At 35.1% G+C, this 16851-nt stretch overlaps 3 protein-coding genes and 1 long non-coding RNA gene across 5 annotated transcripts; 3 read left to right on the forward strand and 1 right to left on the reverse strand.

Moving 5' to 3' along the window:
• Positions 1-665: 665 nt before the first annotated feature.
• LOC106395182 lies at positions 666-3224 on the reverse strand. 2 transcript variants are annotated; one of them, XR_001279155.3, is made up of 10 exons: positions 2620-3224; positions 2474-2527; positions 2265-2330; positions 2128-2168; positions 1950-2030; positions 1753-1870; positions 1521-1677; positions 1334-1425; positions 1103-1253; positions 666-1032 (listed from the first exon to the last, which is right to left on the reverse strand). It is a non-coding gene; the product is annotated as an uncharacterized LOC106395182 (long non-coding RNA). The 2 variants fall into 2 exon arrangements; XR_002658292.2 differs by having other exon boundaries at positions 2474-3222.
• A 1026-nt stretch (positions 3225-4250) lies between these two features.
• LOC106392478 lies at positions 4251-9796 on the forward strand. The gene is made up of 3 exons (XM_013833287.2): positions 4251-7338; positions 8779-8829; positions 9207-9796. The coding sequence occupies exons 1-3, from the start codon at positions 4251-4253 to the stop codon at positions 9794-9796; spliced, it is 3729 nt and encodes a 1242-aa protein (XP_013688741.2).
• A 1045-nt stretch (positions 9797-10841) lies between these two features.
• BNAC04G02080D lies at positions 10842-11401 on the forward strand. Its single transcript, XM_013835440.3, has one exon. It carries the CDS (start codon positions 10888-10890, stop codon positions 11278-11280), a length of 393 nt encoding a protein of 130 aa, XP_013690894.1. The 5' UTR covers positions 10842-10887; the 3' UTR covers positions 11281-11401.
• A 2791-nt stretch (positions 11402-14192) lies between these two features.
• Positions 14193-15239, forward strand: BNAC04G02090D. The gene has a single exon (XM_013835911.3). The coding sequence runs from the start codon at positions 14719-14721 to the stop codon at positions 15109-15111; it is 393 nt and encodes a 130-aa protein (XP_013691365.1). The 5' UTR covers positions 14193-14718; the 3' UTR covers positions 15112-15239.
• The last annotated feature ends 1612 nt before the right edge of the window (positions 15240-16851 follow it).

The following is a 16851-nucleotide window of genomic DNA, read 5'->3' on the forward strand; positions in this document are numbered from 1 at the left end:
AAATCTCAAAAAAAAAAGGAGTCAAAAGAAAAGGTTAGTTTTCTGTTTGACTCCAAGTTTTGAGTCACTTTTGCAAAAAACCCTTTTAAAAACCACAAACAATCAACCTCTAAATATTGATCGGATAATGTAGAGCATAATCGTAATCCTAATGCTAATGCTCTATGCCATATAGACTTTTTGGCTATATGAAATCTTGTCGTTGTTTGATGCTTTGCTAATGCTCTATTTCCCCAAAACAAATTGCCATACTTACAGTTGAGTTTTCATTAATATTAACCAGAAAATAGTTTGAATTCTCATGAAACGTGAACATATTGGTGAGACCTAAAAAATGACACCTTGTTCAGAATACATGAAAGAATGTACACATCTACTACCTAAATGCTAAGCAGAAATTGGTTAATTAAACATAATATACAAACTCCAATCGATAATAAGATTGTACACAGTAAATAATAAATAAAAATCTATATATATATATATTATATAAACACGTTTTGCTAATTCAAACAAATGAAAAATGGGTTTACGTAATTCAAACCCTACGTGTATTGATAGTGGTCAAATTTAGGCACATGGTTTGGAGTCGGATCATAAAGCCTAAAGCCATTTCTCGAACTCTAGAGTATTCATCGAGGTCAATTTAGGCACATGGTTTGGAATCAGATCATGAAGCTTAAATATATTTTTAATAGGAAATAAGAAGTTTGTTTGACTCAAACATAGAACCCACTAAGTAGTAAGTGGTGAAAGTCAAAAGTAGAGAAAACGAAAACGTGAAAAGGAAAGCTCATGCATAAGCATTATCTAGATAGAGAGTACTTCGCTCAAAGATCTTGTTATCTTAACTTACGCCATACGCGCCTTCTTGACAACCTGCGAAGCTGGATTGGCCACCTTGTTTGACACATCACCATTTGTATCCGTACCACCATTCAAAGCTGCTTCACCACTGCTCCCTCCAGATTCGATCTTAGCAGGAATTGGATTATCACCTGGCATGTCGCCACCATCATCATCGTACCCTCCCTGTTAAGTCGGATGGTTATAAATAAACACATAGTCAAAGAGTGTAACATATAAGCACCATTAAACTTACATTGTCAACGAAGTGAGGGAGGGGCACACGATCATGTTCATCAAAAATGCGTGTGATGGTGAATGTCTGATGGCTCGCCGTATGTCTTTCCTTCCATGTATGTAATAAACAGAGGCATCCGAGAGTCCTCAGGGTTCACACCTTTTTCAGCCTATTTGTCGGAGGAAATATCGTAAATGTGTTAGAAAATAGTAGATGATAAAGACAATAAGAGGCAAACTTCAAACTTACCAACATTTGACCAGCTTGACTTGCTTTGAGGTTATGTAATTTTGTCATTACATCATCAAAACAAACAAAAAAACCTTCAGCAGTATCGGTAGCTGAGAAAATAAGCATTTCTCAAAATAAAAATATTGATTCTTATGAATACACATACGAAGAGAAACAAAATTGTATAATAAACGATGTTGCATACCGGAGAGCACCAACAGCATGAGCATTATCGCATCGCACACATGCAAATGAGGAGTCAGTGCGCTGCAGCTTTTGGTGCATTCAGAGCAAGCGACGTAACACCATCCTTTCTCTAGGTCGACGCGAGTAACTCTCCCAGTGCATATGAACTCAATATTCTGCATGTTATATATAAGGTTTATAGACAGAATCACACCAACCAAATATTAAAACAACACGGGTAGCTACTTTACCCGAGACGGTGCAGTGATGACAAAACTATTGAGCTCAGCTATTGTCAGGAGCTCAACCTTTGCATACCCTCTCAGGAGTGGTGCGGCCAATGGAAGACCAGTGTCTCTGGCGACCAACCTATATTATATATATACACAGTGCTCAGTCGGGTTACATGCATGAAGACACATCTATATAAAATAACCGATTAACTTACCTGTAAATACAGGTTCTCCTGCATTTGTTTCGTTGTCTTAGTAAATGTGTATTTCCGACATGGAATTAAGGAACAAACGGCCTATACATAATGACAGTTTGAGCAGTGTATTAAAGAGGTCTAGCAATCTTTATATATAAGATCAGATAATACTCAATAATCTGAAGCAACTCAATACCTCCAACCATTTTTGGGTTAATGTTTGTAGCAACAATCACCCTGAAACAGATCATGAAACGACACAATAAGCACTTGATTATACATACTATGTCTTGTCTTAGACAGGAACCCGGATGTAAGTAGTTATTTGCTTACAGCATGGCTCTACTGTTGAGGACAAATAGAGGAACTTCACTTGTTAAGTAGTTATTACTCAAGAACCTAAAGCACCAAAAAGAATTAGTTTTTTTTTTCTTTTTCCAAGCCACGGGTTAAATCATCAACAAAACTTTGATAATTTAATGTGAGATCTTGATCCAATCATTAGAGCCAAATAGATGTGGTAAGAGAGAGTTTTGACTTACATTTGTCTTTAGTTGAGGCACATTAGTGAGTCGTCATCCCCGGGTAAATCCGAGCTAAAAGGATTCACAACAGGTTTCCTCACATTATCCATCCCATAGTATAAACTTGTAATCTTAAAATAATCTAGAGATTAAGAAAATCATACAAACACTGATTTTTACTATCTCGTTTACTGTGATGGATGGAGGAAAGAAGGCGAAAGGACTGATCGAAACCCAACCAACGGAATCGTCACACAGACTTCTGCATCTCAGTCTCTCTAATGGCCGATTTAGACGATTGTGGTGGAACCCTACATCACGTCTCTAATGGTGGATTTAAACAAAGCTGCTTCGTCTTCAACCGTAGAGTTTCTCCCCCGACTCTTCCGCTTCATCTTCTCCGATCTCTATTTTTCTTTTTCCCGTTACCTTCTCATCAATGGCGATTTTAAAGCGAATCTTCACTGTTTTGTTCCACCTCCCCTTCATACTTCTCCTATATAAGATTTTTTACAAAAACTAATTTTATAATTCCTTGACCTCTGATAAATTCCTAAGATGTTAAATAAACTATAATTTAACATTTTATAACAAATATTTTTCAGAAAAAGGTTCGACGTCACAACTCGATGAAAACCCAATCGTAGCATGCTCAAAATGTGGTGCGTTAATGTGGACTTCTGAAAGCACCGGTACGGATCACAAATCAGGTGCACCAACTTTCACCATTTGCTGTAACCATTGCCAAATCAGGCTTCCACCTATCAATCAGCCCCCGGCCCTTTTAGAAAAACTCCTTCAAACTATATGGTTTCGAGATACTATCCGAGTCTATAATTCTGTACTTGCCTTTACATCCGTTGGAATGAAAATGGATTATAGTGTGGTCCACGCACCTGGTCTTTATACTATACGGATCCAAGGTCAAACCTACCACAGAATAGGCTCGCTTATACCGTGACAAGGCTGTCTCCCAGAATATCTGCAGCTTTATATATTTGATACAAGCAACGAACTCAGAAATCGCCTAAATGCGATGGGCCAAACCTCGGCAGAAGGTAATCTCGATGACTCAACACTAGCGCTCCTCATCGAGATGATTGACGAGCATAATTGTTTAGCTAAGATTTTCCGACGTGCACGAGACCACTACGAAAACGTCGGATCAGAGTTTGCTATTAGGTTACTCCCAGATAAAGGGAAGGGGAAAGAATACAATCTTCCGAGTACAAGCGAGGTGGCAGGTCTCATCGTGGGGGATATAACATCAACAATTGGAGAATGAGATATAGTGGTCCAGTTTCAATCTGACACTTTGCAGAAGATACGAGACGATCACCCTCTATACATGAGCTTACAATATCCTCTTTTGTTTCCGTATGGTGAATATGGGTTTCACCCAGAGATCCCCCTACTTCTTGAGACAGGCACTTCAAGAACAAGGCAATTCCTAACTATACGGCAATACTACGCCTCTCAGATTCAAACACGTCCTAACCAAGGGATGACGTTGATTAAAGGAGGTCGTCTCCTCCATCAATTTATTGTGGATGTTTATACAACAATTGAGGAAGATCGATTGAGGTGAGCGAGGAATAATCAAGAAATCTTGCGGGCCGAGCTCTATAGCAATGTCCTTGATGCTGTAAGCAAAGGTGACACTGATGCTAAAATTATTGGTCAGAGATTTATACTGCCGCCGAGTTTCATTGGGGGGGCCCGGTACTTAGTTGAGAAATATCACGATGCTATGGCTATTTGCAGAGAATATGGAAATCCAGATTTGTTTATCACGATGACGGCCAATCCTAACTGGAGTGAGATTAAAGAACATCTTGGGAAATACGGTGGAGATTCTCCGAATGATAGACCAGACATCGAATGTCGAGTCTTTAAGATGAAGTTAGATCAACTCCTCAAGGATTTCAAAGTAGGAACTTTCTTCAAGCCATACACAGCAGCTCTCCACCAAATAGAATTCCAAAAGAGAGGTCTCCCTCATGCACATATATTACTGTGGATAGGAAACTCTACCAGAACACCCAGTGCAGAAGAAGTGGATAAAATAATTTCGGCCGAGCTCCCAAACAAAGAGGAAGACCCAGTTGCTTACAGCTTAGTCACAAAACACATGATCCATGGTCCATGTGGGCTTCTGGATCCGAAGTCACCGTGTATGGAAAATAATGTTTGCACGAAAAAGTATCCTCGGCCGTATAACAACAACACTTCGATTGACAAATCCGGGTATGTGTTATATCGTCGACGCCGAAACGACGATGCGTCTACAGTAAAGGCTGGGGCTGTACTAGACAACACTTTTGTTGTACCTCATAACATTAAGCTTCTGAAGAAGTACGAAGCTCATATTAATGTTGAATGGTGTAATCGTACAAGCGCGGTGAAATACTTATTCAAGTACATAACCAAGGGCGTTGACCGAGAAACAACTGTTATTGAGAACGGAAATACATCAGCTACATCTGACGCCACGGGATCTGGAGGATCAAAGGAAAAAGTCGTCAGGCAACGCAATGAGATCCAAGACTACATCGAAGCCCGATATTTATCAGCTTGTGAGTCTATGTGGCGGACTTTCGCATTCCACATACACAAAAGAAAGTCATCAGTTGAGAAGCTTATCATTCACTTGGAAGGCGAACATAATATTACGATTACGGTTAAATCAACAGATAACCTCGGCCGTGTAATCCGCAAACCAGGTATCGAGAAGACAATGTTCACTGAATGGATGGTTTTATGCAGAAGGTCAGCGTTTGCGCAGACACTGACATATGTGCAGATTCCTGAATATTTTGTATGGAACAACAGTGCTAAGGTGTGGACTGAACGTAAAAAAGGAAAAACCATTGGCCGAGTCGTAGCTGTTCATCCTTCAGCAGGCGATCGATACTATCTGAGGATCCTCATTAATAAGATTAAGGGTCCTAGAAGTTATGACGAGCTAAAAACTTACAACGACGTGAAATACCCTGACTTCAAATCAGTTTGCCAGGCACGAGGCTATTTGGATAATGATGTTGAATGGCTCGAGAGTATGTCAGAGGGTGCTCGAACGGCCACCCCATACCAGCTTCGTGATTTGTTCGTCACATTCCTAAACAATTGCTTCGTCGCAAGCCATAAAGGACTATGGGAACACTCATGGAAATCAATGAGCGAGGACATACTTCACAAGAGGCAAAGGATCTTAGGCCACGCGAATCTGGAACTGGACGATAAGACCCTGGAGCAATACACATTGATAGAAGTAGAAAAGTTGATGCACATGCAAGATCGCTCCTTAAATGATATTAAAGATATGCCGAAGATCAACCCTGTTTTGCTCAAGGAATTGGGTAACAGTTTGTGGAACCAAGAAATGGATTACGATGTTGCCGAGGAAACACTAAGACATGACAAGCAGTACAACTTACTTAATGCTGAGCAGTGTGCGATCTATGAATCAGTCTTAGAGTCTGTTGATAAAAAAGAGGGAAAACTTTTCTTTGTATATGGCGCAGGGGGCACAGGAAAAACATTCCTATACCAGACTATTATATCCAGACTTCGCTCAAGAAAACAAATAGTCCTACCAGTTGCTTCTTCGGGAATAGCCGCATTGCTACTGCCAAACGGGAGAACAGCTCATTCTTGCTTCAATATTCCGTTGAAGCTCGACGAAGATAAGCTCTGCAACATCAAACCAGGTACAATGCTGGCTGAACTAATTGAGGAAACGGACCTCATAATTTGGGATGAGGCACCTATGACACACAAGCATGCTTTTGAAGCATTAGACAAGACTTTGAAGGACATAATGTCTATGAAAAATCCACCCGCAAAGAATCATCCTTTTGGCGGCAAAACAGTTATGTTAGGTGGTGATTTCAGACAGATCCTACCGGTCATTCCACAAGGTAGTAGAGCTGATACTGTATTAGCTTCGATAAGCCATTCATATCTATGGAATAGCTGCCAAAAGTTCTCTTTGAAAACAAATATGCGAGTCAATCAGGATGAGAAAGAGTTTTCCGAGTGGCTTCTCAAGGTCGGGGAAGGTCATCTTGAGACAGGACAAGAATATGAGGATGATGGCTACCATGATCAATTCATAGATATCGATGAATCTTTGATTTGTCAAGGTTTTGTTGACCCATTGGAAGGAGTTGTTGATGCCGCATATGGGGAAATCAACAAACCGATGGATTCCCAGACTTCCTATACTGATAAAGCTATCCTCACACCCCGTAATGAAACCGTCGATGAAATCAATGCTTACACCATCTCACGGACCGACGAGGTATCAAGAGATTACTTCAGCTTAGACAGTTTTGAGTTATCAAATACTACATCAGATCAAAATGATACATTATACTCTGTTGAGTATCTCAACTCATTAGAATTCTCGGGTTTGCCTTCGCACAAACTAACTCTGAAAGTTGGTGACCCAGTTATGCTTCTGCGAAACATAAATCAGAAAAAGGGATTGTGCAATGGTACGCGAATGATCCTAACACACGTTGGCGATCGCGTTCTGAAGGCCAAAATAATCACTGGCTCCCACATTGGAGAAGAGGTCTTGATCCCAAGAATTGTGCTTTTGTATGATGAAACAAAGTTACAGTTCACATTACGTCGGCGGCAATTTCCTATCAGATTGTGCTACGCAATGACAATCAACAAAAGCCAAGGCCAGAGTTTAAAAGAGGTCATCTTATATCTGCCTAAACCGGTCTTCTCTCATGGTCAACTTTATGTGGCCCTCTCACGTGTCACAAGCAAAGCAGGATTAAAGATCATCAAAACCGAAGATTCCCAACATCTGAAAGTGAAGAACATAGTCTACAAAGAAATATTCAAAGGCCTTCCTCCTGCCAAAGGTAATTTAAAATAACTTATAGTTTTCACTCCCATCATTTTTCGAGGTCTTCTGATAAAATACTATATTCACAGATTAGCAATGCCCGACATATCAACCAAGCGATAATACAAGCCAAAAAAGAAGGGACTTACACGTAGGTTTTCTCTCAGCTAAGCCAGGTAGGAACATTTTCATATAAATAGCAATACTATTGTATTTACCTAAACTTATGTTAACTAACTTATTCTCAACCAATTTCAGGTCATTTGTTTCTTATGAACCTCAACAACTTCTGATCTGCGAAAGACTTAATTTGTTTCTTACATTGTCTATTTTACTTAGCTACTTTTTTAGATTTTAAACAATTGGGTAAACTCGATATTCACCAATTTTTCAGACATTTTGGAACATACGATGTTTTCATTTCAAAAAAAAAATTGAAACTTATAATCAAAATCTAATTATCAATTCACTTTTCCGCGCATCGCACGGAGAGAGGACCTAGTATATATAATTAATGTACATTATAGCTGGGCTGTAAACCCTATGAAAAGTTAGGAAGGTGGAAAACGGGGACTTTTGTTTCGGATGGTCAAAGGTTGTGGGTGGGTCTTATACCATAAAAAAAAAACTCTTCAACGGATCTTGAGGAGAACAAGACATTGATGTTGTATGACCGCACCGATGAAGCATAACCTTCGAATGCTATTGGTTTATGTGCGCTGTGTGGTTGGTAATAATTTAACATCACTAGGAGTAAGTGGCGTTATTCAACTCCATAGGTAGTTTCTTCAATTAATACAGTATTATGAAGATAAACACTAAAAGAAAAGCCTCCCAGTAAACAATATTGTGCGGAGCTGAATTCAATGACGTCTAAATGATAACAAGTTTTTTATACGATTATGCCCAACTGGTTACATACCTTATCTTTAAAAATGTCTCGAACATCAATTATTAATAGAAGATGAATAACAGTCTTCGAAAGGTTAGTACCAACCTATAGAAGACGACAAAACAGAGGAGTTTATATGCTCCTTTTAGTATTGTATAGATGTTAGTTTTAAAGATTTTTAACAAACTGTGTTTTTATCAAAGTTTATTATGGTTGTAATATATGTATATATATAATATATGGATCATTTTCTCATTAAGGGTTTGAACATATACAATATTGCTAAATGGTGTATATGTGATATTTATAAAATTCACTACGTTTGCAAATATATGTGATTAATAATCACCGCATAGCAGCTATAGAAGATTTTACATATATATTTCCAGCTCAAGCTAACAGACTTCAATTTCAGTTCAAAACACCAAACCTTCACCATTTCATGTATTTTTACTGAGCAAGAACCCCCACCTCTGCCAACCTTTGTTATAGATGTTAGTATCTATTCCTAACAAAAAAAAATGCAATCGCTCTATTTATTGCGCTATAAACAGGGTGGTGCAGATGTCCCTGTAGCTGAGCTGCCTGGAGTGGAGACCCATCAATCTGCTGATGGTAAGATTCCGATGTTGCGGCGGTGCCAACTACTTCTAAAGATCCACTTGGTCTGGATGAGAAAGCAAGCAAGAAAGCACGTTTGGCATAAGCTCCTTTGTATAGCTTCAACAACTACAACATTTTCGAAATTTTGCTTTACCCTCTTTTCAATTTCGTATTTCCCTTTATCCCTTTTGTTTAGGGACTCGATGTAGTGGTTGATGTTTAAACTACTATGCAACTTCGTTTTTTTCCTTTATCCCTATTGTTTTTTACACACGATGTTGTGGTGGATGTTTGAACTATTAATGCAAGCCTTTTTAAAAACCAATCATCATACACCTTTTTTCTTTTGTAAATTCTGCCAACATGCCTGCCACCGGTTGGGATTGTAGACGGTCAGCTAGCACCATGGATAGTGTGGGCGCTTTGGACTGCACGTAACAAATTGATTTTCAACAACAAAATGTACACTGCAGAAGAAGTGATCACCCACGCAGTGGCGGCAGCTCGTGAATGGCTCAACGCGCAGAGCAAGGAACAGCGACATAGCCCACACCCCCAAGCAAGCCGAACAACCTCCCCCCGAGAAGCTGTGATTCAAACTGATGCAGCCTGGAAAATCGACACAAGGACAACAGGACTGGGATGGTCAATCAGGAAAACAGGGGAAACCCTGAACTTCCAATCGGTGAACTGCTTTGTAAGCTCCCCTCTCATCGCGGAGGGTTTGGCCATGCGAGAGGCAGTTAAGAAATGCAAAGAGCTGGGACTCCGGCACATCAGACTGGAATCGGATTCTGCTCAACTTATTAAAGCTCTACGGTCGAAGTTGGAACCTCCGGAGATCTACGGGATCATCTCAGACATTAGAATAAACTGTCTTGCCTTTGAAACTGTTTATTTTGCTTGGATTCCTAGAGCAAAAAACTCTGTTGCCGATGGTTTGGCTAAACAGGCTTTGGCTTTGTATCAAGTGGTTTAACCACATACTCTGATGATTTAAGGAAGTTTGTGTTACAAAAAAAAAAAAAAAAAAATTCTGCCAACATGCAGCCTGGATAACCTTTCACATTTAAATTCTTCACACTTGATAACCTTGAAATCCAGTTTATGTTAAAGTCAGATGTTTAGTTGTCAATACCGGGCATTAATTTTATTCAGGCCGTGCTTGGCATATTTTGCGCCTGCAGCTTTGTTGTTCTGAGCACTCCTAGGAGTTATTCACTGTTAAATGCATGTTACATGTTAAAATCTTCATTGTTTACATTTATGTTTAACTACTAAATAAACCCACAAAATTAACAACAAATAATATCAAACAATCCGCGTGAAGCGCGGACACATCACTAGTAGGATTAAAGAAGAGGAATAAATGATCAAGAGTGGAGAAATGGAAGAAGAATTAGAAGAGACGCTTGCTACAAATGCAAAATTGTGAGTAATAGGTGATACGGTGAGTTTTGGTGAGAGAGGACAGATGTCGATCTCACTGAGCTAGACTTTCTGACGTGACATCCTAGGTGGCATGCCTCATGAGAGAGCAAACCATACTTTATATAATTAGATATATCCTTGTTGGTATATAAAATTTATACTATTTTCATTATTATTCAACTTCATATTCAAATATATAGTAAATAACTAAATACTAAAAATGATTTAAGTTTCATAACTTGCATTACATAAAAGATTTGATAACTCTATACTTTAATTTATAAAAAGGCTAGTGGGTTTCCTCATATGTTAACCTATAGAATGACATTTGACTTGGAAGGCTAGAAGAAAAAACAAGATGTCGACAAGATTAGGAAGAGCAATCAAAACTGACTTGGTAATACTTAGATAATGTCGAGAACAAACAAAAAACAGACCAGGATAAAATATCATTATCTTGGTGCACAAGTACATTTGACTATTCGCTTTTTCTTGTGTCCCAAACATATGATCCGTACATTTGACTATTCGCTTTTTCTTGTGTCCCAAACATATGATCCGTAGTATATGTCCCTCTCTATATATAATCCTGCGTTGGTTATTTTAAAATTCATCAGTCTCAAAGCAATCTAAGCAAAAATGAAGAGAGAAGGTCGTCAACATGGCTTCGTTCGAACCGGGATGATTCATCCGTCGGGATTTAATCCAAGACCCTCCAACCAATTCGTGAACCGGCTTGATTCACCACCGGCTATTGGAGTATTTACCAAAGTGCCATCAAAACCTACTAATCATTCAAAATCTGCAGGAAAACGTGAGCGTTCCAAGTACAGTAATTGCCATGTGTCGCCGGCTATAAAGTCTGCGGACAAATCTAAGGGTCGCCAAAAGTTAGAGTCGACAGATTGGTGGGTTGAGGGTAAGCTAGACCGGTTCACCGGGTCGGATGCGTCCTCTGCTAGAGATATTTTGGATACATTATGTGGTGAAGAGTATGGGGGTCATGTTTATGATAATGACGATGATTGTTAATCAATTCATCAAGAAACTCGAAAGTTGTTGTTTTCTTATATATATGTTTGAGTTAGATAATATTTTTAAAACAAGTTACGCGAAAAAAACAAATGAAACAGCTAGCGAAAATTATGTGGTAGATAGTGAGTTTAGTGTAAAAATATGAAAATTGACTGGTAGCAAATTTGATGTATATGTTATAGTGTGTATTATATAAAAAAAATTATTATTAATAAAAATTTAATCACCTAAAAAAATTAATAAATAAAAATATATGAATTTTTTGTTTAAATAATTAGAATGAAATAAAAAAAATTGTTAAAAAATTTGACTACCAAGTAGATAGTTATATAAAATTATTAAGAATATTTTACTAATTAATATAAAATTTTAATATGTACACAACTATAAGATGTATTAAAATAATATGTTTAAAATAATGAAAAACGAACGTGGGTTTATTAGTAGAAAACCAAAAAAAAAGCTAACTCAAACCTTAACACATTACATTTCTCCTGATCTTGAGTTAACACTTGATTTATTAAATTTTCTAAAGGGATAACTCAAAATTATAACTTAAACATCAATACTATTAAAAGAGAAAAAATCCTAAAAAATCTACTTATGCAAGGTTGTTGGACCATTTCATTAACTAATAATATTTTGGTCTTATCTTAAATTTTTACTAATAATATGTTACCTTATATTTCTCTAAAAATAATTTTGTCAATACTTAACAAACTAAATGGTATAACTATATTTGTTTCATCTAATCAATACAATTAAAACAAGATCTTTTTTAGGAATTTTTTTTTGTGTCGTTATGATTTTTTCTAACAATTAAAAATTCTTTAAATATAAAATGGGTAATGCAAATTAGACCACCTACACTATCTTAGACCACCTACTTAAAGCCTTGAACCTAAATTATGTATTCCAATTAATATTTTCGCCACATATTCAATTTATTATTGGTTACCAACCATAACAACACCTTATAATCAAAATCTTGTGTATCATTATAAGGTGACTAAGATATAAATATAGGATAAGAAAAATTCAATTTCATTATAGCTAACAATCCATATATTTATTAAATTTCACTAAAGAAAACACAAGTTATCTACTTTATAATATCAATACTAACTAAATACTCATATCATTTTTAAAATCTCTTTTATATTAGATTATACCAAAAGAACAACTCACACACTTTGAATGAAAATATGTATTTATGGTATTATACAAACAAAATAATGTATAGGCATTCAAACTAAAATGTTAAAATGGCCACCAAATTTAGAATGCTACATGAATAATATAGACCAGTACATATTATATACTGCCACCAAATTTATCGGTTCCACCGCGGATCCAAACCGGATAGAAAACGTTACTAATATCTTAAATAAAACATTGCTACTATCGGTTCCAAATATATTTGATCTGGTTGGTTATTTCTGGAATTTAGTTCAATTAAGTTTTGTTTTTTTTTTCTATTTGATTCGTGGTTTCGGATAAATTGTGTTTAAATTTATATATTATTTTATATAAGTATTTATTTAATTTCAAAAACAAATCCGCGCTTTTAAGCGCGGGTCAAAATCTAGTAAGACATTATAATTCAAACATTAACTCACACTAAGACTAATTCATGAATGATAACATTTTTGAATTACACTCTTAACCCAAATTTTAATGAAAATTAACTCATGTTGCCAATCAAAAGCATGTATTAGTAACACTAACATCAAATTTTGACTGAATATATATTTATATTTATTTTATTTTTGGTGGTGGGTCAAATGCTGTATATATTCTACTTACATGACTCCACACAAAATAGAGATAAGCATGCATGTACAAAATACATGTACTGTATATATAAAAGTCAAAAGTTTTTTTCCCCAAAACAACTATCAGCTAATATGAAAGATTCGTATATGATAAAAAATAAAACAAAATTGGAGAGTAATTTGAAACTTTTTAAAAGAAAAGAATGAAAAATCATATAAATAGATCCCTTCATCAATAACTAGAAAAACATAACATATTTTCTTCTCAACAGAAATAAAACTACGAAAATTACAATGGATATCACAAAAATGTCAATCACCCTTTTCTTGGTAATGACATTGGCAATTTCATCCAACTGTGAAGTTCTGGCCGCATCAAGTATAATCATTCTTCCCAGAAAATTTCATTATTAGTTTTTTTTTTTTAATCTTTGAACATTTTGAAAGCAGAACTTATTATATATGTATATATATATATATATGTATATGTGATAGAATTTGCGATAACCATGTATATGGATGTGTAAGAACTTTGATTTGTCAAAAGAAGTACAACTATTATTTGGATATGGTATATATGATTATAATCTTAATTAACCTTGGTTGTGTAAAGGTGAAGTCAGTAAGACAACAAACTATGGAGAATGCATTTATGAGGAGCTTTGTGAGATGGGAAAGTCCGGAACTCATGAATGCATCGTTAAGTGTTCTAAGAAGAATAAGAAGTACACAGGAGGAAAATGTATTCCAAAAAATCCAGAATATGGATATTGTTGTTGCACCATATAAATAATGTTATTTTAGTATCATGTTGTTTAAAAAATATATATTTTTCTTTATTGATGGTTCTCAACTTTAATGGGTTTTTCATATATTCAGTGAAAATTAAAAAAAAAACCCATTTAACATAAAATTTATTACATGAGGCACCCAAAATTTATTGGGTTCGTTCTTTCTTAGATCTTTGTTAAATGAAGCAAAGCTTGGTAGCTTCATCATAAGAGATTTAATATATTGTTAGTTAGTTTAGGTCTTTAGATTGTACTTTGTGTTATTTGTACATCTAAAACTTTTAGTTTAGGTTTTTATATTAGAAATTTAGATTATAGTTTTGTGTTATTTGTATATTAAATTAGGATTTGTTAATTTAGGATTTGGTAGTTTATGTATGATTTGTTAATTTAGGTTGTTAGATTATAATTTTGTGTTATTTGTATATTTAAATTTTATTATTAAAAGTGTTACTGTATATATATTTTTTAAAAATATTATTTTAAATAGTTTTGAAATTTAAAACATTTAAAAATTAGTAAAATGATATGAGACATATATAATTTTTGATAAAAGACTTGATAACTCAGGACTGGAATTATAAAAGGCTAGTGGCTTTCCTCAATTCTTACCCTATATTATGACATTTAACTTATTAGGCTAGAACACGAAACAAGATGTAGACAACATTAGGAAGAGCAACCAAAAGAAAGACCTTAATTTGATCCTCAATAATGTCGAGAAAAAAAAACAAAAAGCAGACAAGGACATTTGACTATTCGCATTTTCCTGTGTCACAAACATATCCTAAATTATATGTCCCTCTATATATCCACACATGCTTGGTAGTTTTACAATTCATCAAAATCTCAAAGCAAAATAAGCAAAAATGAAGAGAGAAGGTCGTCAACACAGCTTCGTTAGGACCGGGATGATTCACCAGTCGGGATTTAATCCGAGTCCCTCCAATAAATTTGTGAATCGGCTTGATTCACCACCCGCTTTTGGAGTATTTACCAAAGTACCATCAAAGCCTACCAATCATTCAAAATCCACAAGAAAATTTGACCGTGCCAAGTACAGTAAATGCCACGTGTCACCGGCTATGAAGTCTGCCGATACATCCAAGGGTGGCCAAAAGTTAAAGTCGACCGATTGGTGGGTTGAGGGTAAGCTAAACCAGCTGATCGGGTCGGACTCCTCCTCTGCTAGTGATATTTTGGATACATCATGTGGTGAAGATTATAGTGGTCATGTTTATGATTATGATGATGATTATTAGTGTTCAAAAAGAAAAATGATGATGATTGTTAATAATCTCATTAAGAAATTCGAAAGTTGTTATTTTTCTTATATGCTTGACTTAGAGAACATTTGTAATACTGGTCACGGAAACAAAAAGAAAACAAATGTCATAGCTTCGGGGAAAAATGTTATATACAGTAGTCGAGTCAATGCAAATTTTGATTAGAATGATAATGGGTCATAGTATCATAATCATATCTTTGACCGCATTATTGTATTTACAGTAATCCGCATTTAAACAGAACCATACATGCAAAACGTACAAATATTTATGCCAACAAAAAAAGGTACAAATATATGTATGGGAGATTCATGATGGTTAAAATAAAATAAATTATCGGTTACTAAGAAGAGAATGAAAAATTCATATAAATAGAGCTCTTCACCAACAAAAAATCATAGAAAAACTTTTCTTCTCAATAGAAAAAAACTACGAAAATTATAATGGAAATCACCAAAATCTCAATCACTCTTTTCTTGGTAATAACATTGGCAATTTCATCCAACTACAACGTTCTGGCCGAGTCAGGTATAATGATTCTTACTGAATATTTCTTTATTTATTTTGTTATATCTTAGTTTTTTTTTTTTGACTAAATTGTTATATCTTAGTTATCTTTGAACATTTTGAAAGCAGTATATGAACAACTTGCTTTTTTTGTAAAAAAAAAACACATGTGATAGAATCCGTGATAGCCATTTATATGGATGTGTAAGAACTTTAGGGGTTATTGGAACCATAATTTGGAAAGAGTTGAGTGATTTTAGAAGTTGACAGATTTTTAAAAGTTTAGTAGATTTCACAAATGTTTTCTAATTTCTATCAAATATTTTGTATTGATTTCTATAGATTATTATTGATTATTAATAATTTGCACAATATAGTTTTTCAAAAAGTTTTTTCTTCTAAGGTACAAAAAAAGTTGTTGAAATTTTCAACAATGAATTTCGATGAGACACTATTATATTATCGTTTGGTGTGTTTACATAGACAAATGCGTTTTATGATATTGGTTATTTGTGTTAAGCATGGTTTGTTCTTAGTTATGTTGTGAAAATAATCATTTTTTATCTTCATACTAGATGACATATTTTTAACAGTCTTGTTTTCATTGACATTTTTTTTGAGACACCACTCATACAAACGAAAAATTATGTTAGAAAACACCAAATACGAAACTTACCGACAAAAAGATCTTCTGAAAATCACATGTCAAACAAAAAAAATATCATAAAGTGTGGGAATGTATTTATTAGTACACAGATTTCAGAAATCTTATGAGTAGACATGCTATTTTCAAAGTCTAGCTTATGAGTAAAAATATAAAGAATTTAGTTCCCAATAACCATAGAATTTAATAGAATAGCAAAATCAATAAAAACTAAACTTTTTGAATAACAAAGGATTTGAATAGAATTTAGAAGTTTTTAAACCAATAACAATGGATTTTGGAAAGATTTTTAAAATCCATAAACCAATAACCATGAATTCTTAAAATTTTATAATTCTATAAAAATTCTTAAACGAATAACCCCCTTAGTTTACCAAAAGAAAATAAATATTATATGGACATGGTCTATATGATTATTGCCTTAACCTTAGTTGTGTTTATATGTGCAGTGAGTAAGACAACCAAATATGGAGAATGCATTTATGATGATTTTTGTAAGGTGGGAAAGTCCGGAACTCATGAATGCTTCGTTAAGTGTCTAAAGA

This window comes from Brassica napus, chromosome C4 (assembly GCF_020379485.1).
Source record: "Brassica napus cultivar Da-Ae chromosome C4, Da-Ae, whole genome shotgun sequence".
Taxonomy (NCBI): Eukaryota; Viridiplantae; Streptophyta; class Magnoliopsida; order Brassicales; family Brassicaceae; genus Brassica; species Brassica napus.